The following is a 12,116-nucleotide window of genomic DNA, read 5'->3' on the forward strand; positions in this document are numbered from 1 at the left end:
AAAAAAAAAAAAAAAAAAAAAAAAAAAAAAAGGCAGTTGCCCCAAATCAGGATGTGCTATAAAAGGATAAGTTATTTCAAAAACCTTACTTGCTTCCTTCCTTCCTCCTACTCCTCTTCTACACGCTCGTCCTATCCTCCCCCTCCTCCTTTTCTCTTTTCTAAGGATCCATGCAAGGCTTTGTGCATGTTAAGTGTAGGTGAACACAAATATCTCTGTATCAGTTAAATGTTTGCTCTCCCCCTAAGCTACCCCAGCCCTGTTTCATAAAACTTACATCTGGATATTCAAGTTAAATATCATACTATATGATGTTTTTGTTTTCATACTATTTTTATGTTATCTTAAACTTTATAATATCATTTTTAAAAATTAAGTTATTCTCCAGTTTTTATCAAGGGCAAACAATACATTTTCTATCAAAACAAAAATTGAGCACTCATTCCTCTCCTTCTTGCCCTGTGTTAGTCAGACAAATACGTTGGAGAATTCCCGACAGGAGGTGAGCTCATGGTTTCGGAGGGGCAGGTGGGGTGGAGCAGAGCAGTTCAGGTCATGGTGGCTATGAAGCAGAGAGACAGAAAGTCACACCTCCCGTGGCCTGCTTCTCTCCGCTAGGCTACACTTCCTCGCCTCCCTGTCATGGCATTAGATCATGAATCCGGGGAGGGATTGATGCATTCATTACATCAGCGCTCTGTGTTCCAGTCATTTCGGAGAGCAGCCTCACAAATACCCCCATGGGAGTGCCTTGCTAGTCTCATTCTAACCAGGCCAGCAATTAGGATCGATCACCACACTGCCTTCATCACGCAGCACTGTACGTTCCTTGAACTGCGGTACTTGTTCACTAATGTCCAACACACACTTACATTTTTTAAAATTTATATATTTTGTTATCTGAGACAGGGTTTCTTTGTGTAGCCCTGGCTATCCTGAAACTGGCTTTGTATCCAAGCTGGCCTTGAACTCACAAAGATGTGCCTGCCTCTGCAGCACTTTAATCCCAAGTGCTGGGATTAAAGGCATGTGCCACCACTGCCAGACAAAATTTACATTTTTAAAATTTTGAAACTTCTGATTACAGATTTGTTTCTGTATGGATTCCCAGAGGAAACTTTTGTTATGACGCCTGCAGATCCAGCAAAAAGCCAGAAAGCAACCCTGTGTTCATTATTACTAGCTCCCAAACCCAGCTCTCTACCTTCCTTCAGCTGGAGAATTGCCTCAAGAATGCTAGGGCTCCCCTGCATTCGAACAGGCTCAGCTCCCACAGAGTCTTCTCCCTAAAACCAAAGCTAAGAGAGCTCCAGCATCAGAACCACTCTATCCTTGCGGTGTGCAGAGAACACAGAAGAGCATTCTTGGTCCTTCGTGTTTTCATTACAAAGTCTGAAGCAATTTGATAACATGTCCCAAAATAAAAATAAAAATAGAAAAATTTTTTTAAAAAACCTGCTAGTCAGAGATAGCACTGAACTAAAGATCAATTTTGGGAAGATTAATGTCATAATATTGAATCTTATAAACCAAATATATTCTTCCCACATGAAAGGGCAATATGGCAATATTGCACAGTGAGGAACTCTGCTTGTTGTGCTAACCTGGTGATCTAAATTCAACCCCCAGAACTTGTACTGGAAGGAGAGAACCAGCCTCTAAAAGCTGTCTTTTGTCTTCCACACATGGGCTGTGGAATACCATGTGCTTGCACCTCACCTCTCTCTCTCTCTCTCTCTCTCTCTCTCTCTCTCTCTCTCTCTCTCTCTCTCTCTCTCACACACACACACACACACACACACACAATTTAAAAGAATTAAGGACTAAGGGATAAACTCGAACTAGGAATTGGGTTTTAAAAGTACTAAGGACTGCCAGACAGTGCCACCTTAATCCTAGCAGAGGCAGGTGGATCTCTGAGTTCAAGGCCAGCCTGGTCCACAGACTGAGTGCCAAGACAGCCAAGGCTACAGAGAGAAACCTTCTCTTAAAAAAAAAAAAAAACCAAAACATAAAAAATAAGGTAAATAAAAACAAAAGTACTGAGGACTAAATTCCCTCCCACAGCTCACTCTAAATCCCTAGGTAGCCAGGAACTAACTATGTAGCCCAAGCTGACCTGAAATTTGCAGCAGTCCTCCTGTGAGTGCTAGGATTACAGGCATGTACCACCACACCCAACTGCTTTAAGATGGGATCTCAGGACCACTGAGGGCATACACCTTGAATTCCAGCACTTGGGAGGCAGAGGTGGGTGGATCTCTGTGAGCCAGCCTGGTCTACAAACTCTTTGATAGAAGTAATCCAGCTGCCTCAACCTCCTGTGTACCTGAGACCACAGTATGCTGCCACATCTGTATAAGGACATAGTAATCCACAAGACTTCCTTAACAACTTTTTACACACGAGGTGCTGTTAGTACATTACATAAATTTCTTCATGTTGTTCACATGGTAATGCTGAGTTGCAGTTTCTAGCATCACAGATGGAGACACCAAAGCCTAGAAAGATTATTGAAGGCCCTGATCAGCATGAGGTGCAAATCTGGGCAATGTACGTGAAGTTGGCAGTCTTCACCGTTTTATGACATTGTTTCCCTAGCTGACAGGCAAGGGCTAGGTGAGTGGGTGGATGGGGTTAGAGCAAGATAGACAGAGAAAATGTAGCAAGACAGCTTAACACTCATCTACCTGTCCAAATGGCCAGTCCATCTCCTGTTTCAGCATTGACACAGGAAGTCCTTCTAAAGAGCTGCCTGTCCTCTCTGTTTTTTTTAGATCTCAGATGCATTCCTGGCCAGCTGAAGCAGAGAACAGTCACTCTACCAAGTTTGTACCTTGTAAGTCTGGTCACGCTTCACAGATCTGGGTCATTTCCCTGGTCCCATGGACCTGGTGAGAGACTGAGTCCTTAGGGACTAGGAGAAAAGCAGAACTTCCAGGTAGGTAAGTACAACTTTTGTTGTCCTTTGCAGGATGGCTGCTCCATGGCTCTCTCCCATCCTGCCACACCCCCAATGCCTGCTCTCCCAGGGTTAGTTTGGAGGCCTGCACTATGGCTTCGCCCTCCTCCGTCCCAGCCTCTTCCACTAAGTCCAAGAAGCCTCGAGACAAAATAGCTGGTGAGTGGAGCCTGTCTCCTAGTTACACTCTGGTCCCTGAGAGGGTAATTCCCAGTCTGCTGGAGAGGTGAGAAGAGGGACTCTTCCAAATGCAGAGGAGAGATGCAGAAAGTCAGGGATGGGGAACAGAGCTGCTGGTGAGATGACCCAAAGCTGCGAGGAGAGGGAGGAATCAGGGATGCATGATGGGTTCTGCAGGCCTTTGATTCAGATGTTTTCCAGCCTATGGGCCTGACAACCATTGTTCCGAAGGCTTGAGGTGGTGTATCCTGACATCTGAATTCTTTACCAGAACTATTCAGAGAAAGGAAACAAGGAAAGAAAAAAAAAAAATGTAACAATCCCCAGTGCAGCCTAGTTTTAACATTATGGAGTACTTACAATTTACCATCAAGAACTAACAAACTCATTTGATACATGAGGAAATGGAGACCTAGGCCAGTTTGTTTAAGGTCACCGAGCAAGCGGCATGACAGGTCTGCAGTCAGATCTGGGGCGGGCAAGTGTGGCTTCTGTGTTCCCCGGGAGCTCGGACTAGCAGCCCTCGGCCTCTGAACAACACAACAGATTCCAGCCCCTTGGCCCTGTTCCTTCTTACTTAGTTAGTCATTTGTATTAACAAGGCTGCCTTGAACTTACCACTGTAGTTGAGGTTGACCCTAAGCTTCCAGTCTTCTGTTTCTATGTCCCAAATTCTAGAATTACAGGCATATATCACTGTACCCATTTTCCTTGGCCCTTGATCAGTTCCCCTCCTCTTAGGGCTGCACTTAGGCCTTGGGCCTGATTAGTCCCAGTCTGAAGATGTCCCCTCACACAGGCAGTTGACTACTCTGGTTTATAGCCTTCTGATTAAGGTGGCAGATAGCAGATGATCTACAACAGAACAAGGTCATCTATATTTCTTTTTATAATTAAATTATTAATTTAATCAAATAAATTGTTTTATTCTAATTTAAAATTTTATTTTATGTTTCAGAGAGGGTCTCGTTATGCAGCTCTGGCTGGCCTGGAACTCTCTGTAGACCAGGCTGACCTTGAACTCAGAGATCCACTGGCCTCTGCCTCTCAGGTGCTGGGATTAAAGGCTTGCGCTATCATACACAGCAAATTTTACTTTATTTCTATGGCGATCTTATTGGTTTTTTTTTTCCAGTCTGGCCTTGAATTACCCCTCACTGTCTCAGACTCTTGGGTAGCTAGATTATAACAAACACTCCCTCACCACGGTGACTCCATTAAAGCCGCCCTATTTTTTCTTCTTTTCTTTTCTTTCTTTTATCCCCTCTCTGAGACAGGGTTTCTCTGTCCTGGAACTAGCTCTGTAGACCAGGCTGGCCTCGAATTCACAGAGATCTGCCTGCCTCCGCCTCCCAAATGCTGGGATTAAAGGCATTCACCACCACCGCCTGGCCAGGATTCGAGTTCTCTAAGTATTGGGGAACCTTTAAAGATAGCAGGAACTCTTAGGCAAGACCTCAGGGGTATGCCTAATAGCAAGGCAGTAGGCAGTAGGACAGTGGGTAAGGTGAAACTGGCAGAGTCCTGCCATTTTCCTTGGGGGTGGGGCTTCAACCTGCAGGCAGCAAGTCTCAGCTCTGTGTTTTCCCCCTATAGACTGGTTTAGGCAGGCTTTGTTGAAGAAGCCTAAGAAGATGCCAGCACCCCCGGAAAGCCACCCAAGTGATGGTTCACAGAAAGCCACACAGGACGGTCTCCCACCCCTGAGCCACAACTCACCCTCCAACCGCAGCTCACCCCCAAGCCACAACTCACCCTCCAACCGCAGCTCAGGAATGGCTCCTACCCTGCAACCAACACACATGGACACCAGCTGCAGCAGTGGCCGCTGGAGCAAAGACTATGACGTCTGCGTGTGCCACAGTGAGGAGGACCTAGAGACCGCCCAGGAGCTGGTCTCCTACTTGGAGGGTAGCAGGGCCAGCCTACGCTGCTTCCTGCAGCTTCGGGATGCAACACCAGGCGGCGCCATTGTTTCTGAACTATGCCAGGCCCTGAGTAGTAGTCACTGCCGTGTGCTTCTCATCACGCCAGGCTTCCTCCGGGACCCCTGGTGCAAGTACCAGATGCTGCAGGCCCTGACGGAGGCCCCGGGGGCGGAGGGTTGCACCATACCCCTGCTATCGGGTCTGTCCAGAGCCGCCTACCCGCCGGAACTCCGATTCATGTACTATGTGGACGGCAGAGGCCAGGATGGTGGCTTTTACCAAGTCAAGGAGGCTGTCATACGCTGTAAGATACAGGCGGGCCTGGAGGGGGTAAAGTGTCAGCCAGTGTCTGTCTAAGGACTTGAGGACGCAGTCTCTGTAGCTCCAGTAATTGAAAGCTTCCGGAGAAGACTGAGTTTGTACCCTGGCTCCTTCACCCATTAGCATTTGGGTTACTTGGGCATGTCACTTAGCCCCGCTGAACCTTGAATTTCTCCTTCTTCATCAGGACTCCATTAGTGTAGAATGAGTACATGTCAAGTGTTTATAACAGGCAGGGTCTAGCACAAACTGAGTCGTCAATTAGCAGGTAGTATTAGTGATCATAACAGGTTTCTCTCTGAAACTGGATTAGAGGCGTGTTCCAGGAGCTGGGCAGATGCAAGGAGTGACATCAGTTTAGCACTGCAAAATGGTAAAGAAAAAAAAGGTGATAGAAACCAACTGCAGCCTGTATCAGGGGAGGGCCTGATGGGGAGAAACGACAGATGCTGGGTCTGGGAAGAGTGATAAGCCCTGTGATTCTCTTTGGTCTCTTTCAGATCTGGAAACACTAAGTTGACACTTGAGTTTTCATGAGAAAAGTTGGAGATAGCTCACTCCAGGTGCTGGATTCCAGTAGCTATGGCCTCAGACGCCAGCTCCAGCTGCACTGTGGACCTGGCACAGGGATTTGCCACCGCTTCCATTACTGGGGGCTCCACAAGAAGGCCGGGAGGATGCTCCCCACCACCACCAAGGAAACCAGGAGGAAGATGGGGATTCCCCAAGAAGGGCAGAAGGAGCCAGGGACTCTCCCAGGAAGGCAACGAGGAAGTCAGAAATTGGAGTTGTCAAGAGATTGTGACGTCAGGAGGGGCAGCAGTGTCTAGTCTGCTGCTTAACTGAACAGGAAGCTGACACACAGCGCTTTTCTTCTCCGGAGTCAATAGGTACCACTCCTCCCTGAGGGGTGAGCCTGACTGATGAACTAGAAGTCAATGCTCTTTCTCAATTGCCTGGGAAACCAGGGAGAGATGGCAGGTATCGGGTCCTTCACACGCACACTACTGTAGCTCTTTCCTAGAGACATTAACTCACTTTACAGAGCTGGAGGAAAGGCACGTCCAGCCCCACACTGAATACCACTTACTGAACAACAAAAAAAGGTTTGAAATACAAACCTTGCCAGGCGGTGATGGCACAGGCCTTTAGGAGGCAGAAACAGGCAGATCTCTGTGAATTCAAGGTCAGCCTGATCTACAAAGCAAGTTCCGGGGCAGTCAGAGCTGTAGGAAACCCTCTCTCAAACAACAACAATAACAACAAAAGCAAGCCTAGGGGCTGGAGAGGTGGCTCAGTGGCTAATAACTCTTGTTGTCTTTGCAGAGGATCCGGGTTCAATTCCAAGTATCCACATGGTAGTTATAAATAAGGCTCACATGCTTATTTATAACTCTGCTTCCAGGGGATCTAATGCCTTCTCTGACCAGGACCTCCTTAGGCACCAGACACACATATGGAACACATACGCTCCTGCAGGCAAAACAATCATACTCATAAAGAAATCTTTTTCTAAAAAGTTAGAAATGCAAATCTAGGGTTATAGGTGGAGTTGGTGGTAGAACACTTGCTTAGCATGTATGAGGGCTTGGCTTCGACCACTGGCACCATCAAAATGAAAAAACCAAACAAACCTGGAAACCATTCTGAACGCATGAGCAAGTAGGGAGAAGGAAAAGCAGTGTGCAGGACTCAGCTTCTTCACCTGGATCCTTTAACACATAGGACCTCCTCCGACATCTGCTAGAGCCCATGCTTCATAGCACCTGTCTTTATGATGAACTGAAAGGAATCAATGTTCTCAATCTAGCACAGGGTGTGTTCCCAGGGAGAGGCAAGGCATCCCTATCTTCTCAATGAGAACAGAAACATGGTCAGCCGTCACTGTCTCCCCTGGTGTATACCCTTAGCCTCTTCTCTTCCTTTTGCCATGTCCCTTTATAGAAAACAAACTATTTTTAAATTATGATTTTTTGTTACATACAAAATATCTAAAGGATGCTACAGCATACTCATGCACCTACCACTTTAATATAAAAAATACAGTAAACAAACCTTATTCCCAACATGCTTGTTTCTGTTGTGTTCTGAGTTCCAGGCCCCTAATGTCTCCTAACAGAAATAACCACTATTTTGAATTAATTTTGAACTTACTGTGAGCTTTTCGGTATGAGGTTTCTATAGATAGATGCATCCCAGCAAAATGTTATTTATTTTTATGACTTTATCTTTTATACACAGTGCATCACAATGTGTGTTTCCGTTGTTTGACGTGTTTGTGAGGTACGTTGATGTTATGATATGTCACTCATGAGCTTCCTCTTGTTCTGGGTCAGCAGTTCTCAGTCTGCGGTCGAGCATTCCTTTCACAGAGGTCACGTGTCAGATGCTCCACTTGTCAAATATTTATGATTCATAACAGGAGCAAAATTACAGCTATGTAGTAGCAACAAAAATAATTTTTATGTTTGGGAGTCGCCACAACATGCGAAACTGTATTAAAGGGTTACAACATTAGGAAGGTTGAGAACCACTGTTCTAAAGTCTCTTTAAAACAAAGTCTAGGTCCTTTCTCCCTAAACATTTAGTTACGTTCCTCTAAATCATGAGGGTTTTTTTTTTTGAGCACGATAAAGTTCTATTTTCATCTTAATATAAAATACTGTCTATGACGTTGTAGCCAGCGCTTTTGTGTCTTACAAAGTCCTGTGTAATTCCTACCTTCTACAGTCAATCTTAAAAAAAAAAAAAAAGCTGGTTATATCTTCTTCCAAAGTATTTCTATTAATATTTAGATCTTTCCTCCACTTGGGGTTGTTTTTGTTTGTCTGTTACTTGTTTTCTTTTGGTTTTTGGAAACAGGATCTGTCGCCTAGATCGACCACAAACTTGAGATCTTCCAAGCTCAGCCTCCCAAGCCCTGGGATTTCACACATTATAAGCTATCATGCATGGTTTGCTCTTGGTTTTCAAGTCAGAAATCCAATTCTTTTCTATCAGTTACATCCTATCTCCACTGATAGCTGTTTGTTGTTTTCTGTTTATTTGAGGTAGGATCCCACTGTGTATCCCCGGCTGGCCTCAGACTCAGAGATCTGTCTGCCTCTGGTCTCCAGCGCAGTGCTGGGATTAAAGGTGTGCACCACCAGACCCAGCCACTGCTGTTGCATGCTGTCGCGTGTCCGTGTCTGTTGCTGGTTCTCTGGTCTCTTTCAAGTAGACCCTGTGTTAGTACCACAGGTCTTTAAAAAGCTTTAATACCCTGAGGATCAGTTCTTCCCACTCTTCTTGTTTATCAAAATTACTCCATCTTTTCTTAATTTGTACTTCTCTGCTTTGTTTATTCACACTGTCAGTTGCCAGGAAAAAGTCTATATTTTTATTGGAGTTACGTTTAGTTTATGGATTTGGCTAGGAAAAGCAGGCTTTTTATGATAAAGCCTTCCTATCCATAAAGGAACATCTCCACTTATGTCTTTAAATGTATTTCAATAAAGTTATATAATATTTTTCACATTAATAGTCTCATCTTTTATTAGATTTATTTTTCTCACCTCATAATTCTGCTGCTATTATAAAGTATTTTTTAAAGATTTTATTTATTTATTTATTTATTATGTATAGAACATTCTTCCTCCATGTATGCCTGCAGGCCAGAAGAATGCGCCAGATCTCATTACAGATGGCTGTGAGCCACCATGTGGTTGCTGGGAATTGAACTCAGGTCCTCTGGAAGAACAGTCAATGCTCTTAACCACTGAGCCATCTCTCCAGCCCTATTATAAAGTGTTTTAAAATTATATATATACATATGCCATCAAAAGCATATATATAATCTGTTGATCTAACATTAAGAACCATGCTACATTATTCATTTTAAATGACTGTAGATTTTACTTGGTTTCTGTGCTTACTGTGACCTCCAGTGCAATTATGAAAGAATTGACAACTACAGCCATTCAAGCACTGATGTCATATTGCTTAAAGGGAATGCTCTAACATTTTATCTTTAAAATGTGCCTGCTGTAGGTTTTTATGTGAGGGAAGGGCAGTATGTTTACATGAGTGCAAGAACCCTTAGAATCCAGAAGAGAGCCACTGGAGTTAGAGGATGGGACCGAAAATTGGGTCTCTTGGAAGAGCAGAAAGCATGCTCAATTTCTGAACCATGTTTCCAGCTCTGCTTTTTTTTTTCTGAGACAGGGCCCCACTCTGTAGCTCAGACTTCTTTTAATTTTATGTTTTTATTTATTCTAAAGACTCTACTACACGCTGGTTGACAAAAATTAGGACAATCTGAACTGTGAGTTCTTTATTACTAAAAGCATTGAAAAATAGGTTGAACTGGGTGGTGGTGGTGCCTGCCTATAATCCCAGCTCTCAGAAGGCAGAGGCAGGTGGATCTCTGAGTTCAAGGCCAGCCTGGTCTACAAAGTGAGTTCCAGGACAGTCGTGGCAGTTACCCAGAGAAAGCCTGTCTTAAGAAAAAAAAATTTTTTTTAATACAACAAAAGTAGATTGGGGCTGGAGAGATGGCTCAAAGATTAAGAGCACTGACTGCTCTTCCAGAGGTCCTGAGTTCAATTCCCAGTAACCACATGGTATGCAGGCATACATGGAAGCAGAATGTTGTATACATAATAAATAAATAAATCTTTTTTTTTAAAGTAGATTGAACTACCCTTTTGTTGAATAACTGTTGACTTGGAAATCAAGTGGTAGCCAAATCATGTCAGTGGATTCTGCGTGTCTACAACTGAAAGTCATGATGGAAAGGTTGAATGAGTGTCTGTGGAGCCATCAGTTCCCCCACTGTCTCTTCTTAGAGCAGGCTCAAGTGTTGCCCCTCCGGGCTCTAGTAGAATTGTTTTATATATGACTGGAAGTGAGCTGCTTCTATCTCCTAAGCAGAAGACTAGAGGACTATCCTGGGACATCAAAACTGCACAGACTTTGATGCTGGTTACTCCCAAATTACCTAAGGTGAGGTTCAAAGTGGACTAGCTCTTCTAGTACCACAGTGGCACAAAGCTTGTGGGAGTAACCAGCCAGGATCTTATTGGATGTAAGGCCCACTCCATGAGATGTGCTCGGACTCAAGCACATGGTGATCCTCCCACCTCAACTTCCAAATGCTGGAACTATAGGTGTGAGCCACCATACCCGTTCAGTTTGCTATTTCTTACAGATATATTCCAAAGTATAAATTTATGAGAGTAGAGGGCTGGAGAGATGGCTCAGAAGTTAAGAGAACTAACTGACTGCTGTTCTGGAGGTCCTGAGTTCAATTCCCAGCAACCACATGGTGGCTCACAACCATCTGTAATGAGGTCTGGTGCCCTCTTCTGGCCTACAGACATGCACACCATAATCTATAATGAGATCTGGTGCCCAGAACACTAATACATAATAAAAAAAATTTTTTTGAAATGTATGAAATTAGATTAGTTCCTTCCTAGTGTTGTGATAAAACACCATGACTAAAGCAGTTTACAGAAGGAAGGGTCTATTTGACTTTTGATTCCAGTTTTATTACAGTAGGGAAGCTGGCAGCAAACAGAAGGCCCGGGGTAGGATGCTGAAACTCACACCTGAACCACGCAGGTATCCGAGAGCAACTGGGAGTACATTGAGGCCTTAAGCTCTCAAAGCCTATCTCTGGTGACATACTTCCTCAAGCGAGGCCATACCTCAATCCTTCCCAAACAGCTCCATCAACCAGGAATCAAGTATTCAATGCCAGAAACTATATTCTTTCATATATACAGTCCTATGTAATTATATATGTTTATCATTTAAACCACAGAAGACTAAAAAATCTTTTTCTCTCCTATTTGGCGAACCAGCCAGGAGATTCTGGAATGTGCATTTACTCTGGGACCCACAGATTAAAATCCTAGAAAAACTGGCAGAAGTCAGCAGGAAAAAAAATGTGCATATGTTTGTTTGAGATATGATCTCATTAACTTCCCCTTAACTGCCCTGAAACCCACGGTATAGATCAGGCTAGCCTCAGACTTGTGGCTGATCTTCATGCCTCTGCTTCCAGAGTGGTGGAATTACAAGTGTACACCATCATACACAGCTCTGAAAATGTACAAATTATTACCAAATTTCTAACTCTAGGACCTACTTGAGAAGAAGACATCTTGATCTATTCTACACTATAATAAAATACCTGAGCCTAGGTCCTTTGTAAGGAAGTTTATTTAGCTTGGGTTTAGAAACTGAAGTCCCAGATCAGGAGACCACACCATTATAATGACAAGAGTACGTGGCTATAAGATCTCACGGAAAGACAGAAAACGAGATTTGGGGGGCCAAGCACAGTCTTTTTTTTTTTTTTTAATGTATACAATATTCAGTCTGTGTGTATGCCTGCAGGCCAGAAGAGGGAACCAGACCCCATTACAGATGGTTGTGAGCCACCATGTGGTTGCTGGGAATTGAACTCAGGACCTTTGGAAGAGCAGGCAATGCTCTTAACCGCTGAGCCATCTCTCCAGCCCACACAGTCTTTTTATAACAACCTTTTCTCATAAAAACTAACTGTAAGAAGGAGTCTATAGAAGGGTATAGTAGAGCTCTTCCTGAGCATGCACTGGCCCCTGTGTTCTAACCCCAGGTCCACAAAGAAAAAAAATTAAGCCATATATATGAGAGTAGAGGGCTGGAGAGATGGCTCAGAGGTTAAGAGAACTGACTGCTGACAAAAAATTATATAT

The 12,116-nt window shown here is 44.0% G+C and overlaps 1 protein-coding gene across 4 annotated transcripts in view; it reads left to right on the forward strand.

Moving 5' to 3' along the window:
- Tirap (TIR domain containing adaptor protein) overlaps window positions 1-8,903 on the forward strand; it is a 14,438-nt gene extending 5,535 nt beyond the window's left edge. For 2 of the 4 annotated variants that reach the window (XM_050120045.1, XM_050120044.1), the window contains exons 3-6: window positions 2,778-2,839; window positions 2,975-3,121; window positions 4,739-5,374; window positions 5,892-8,903. In XM_050120045.1, the coding sequence (XP_049976002.1) occupies window positions 3,055-3,121; window positions 4,739-5,374; window positions 5,892-5,911 (723 nt within the window). In that variant the 5' untranslated portion in view covers window positions 2,778-2,839; window positions 2,975-3,054 and the 3' untranslated portion in view covers window positions 5,912-8,903. Of the gene's footprint in view, window positions 1-2,777; window positions 2,946-2,974; window positions 3,122-4,100; window positions 4,194-4,738; window positions 5,375-5,891 lie in introns of all 4 variants that reach the window. The other 2 variants (XM_050120046.1, XM_050120047.1) reach the window with 2 other exon arrangements.
- Window positions 8,904-12,116: the final 3,213 nt, after the last annotated feature.

The sequence above is a fragment of the Alexandromys fortis genome, unplaced genomic scaffold (assembly GCF_014885135.2).
Source record: "Alexandromys fortis isolate MF-2015 unplaced genomic scaffold, M_Fortis_MF-2015_v1.1 scaffold_168, whole genome shotgun sequence".
NCBI lineage: Eukaryota > Metazoa > Chordata > Mammalia > Rodentia > Cricetidae > Alexandromys > Alexandromys fortis.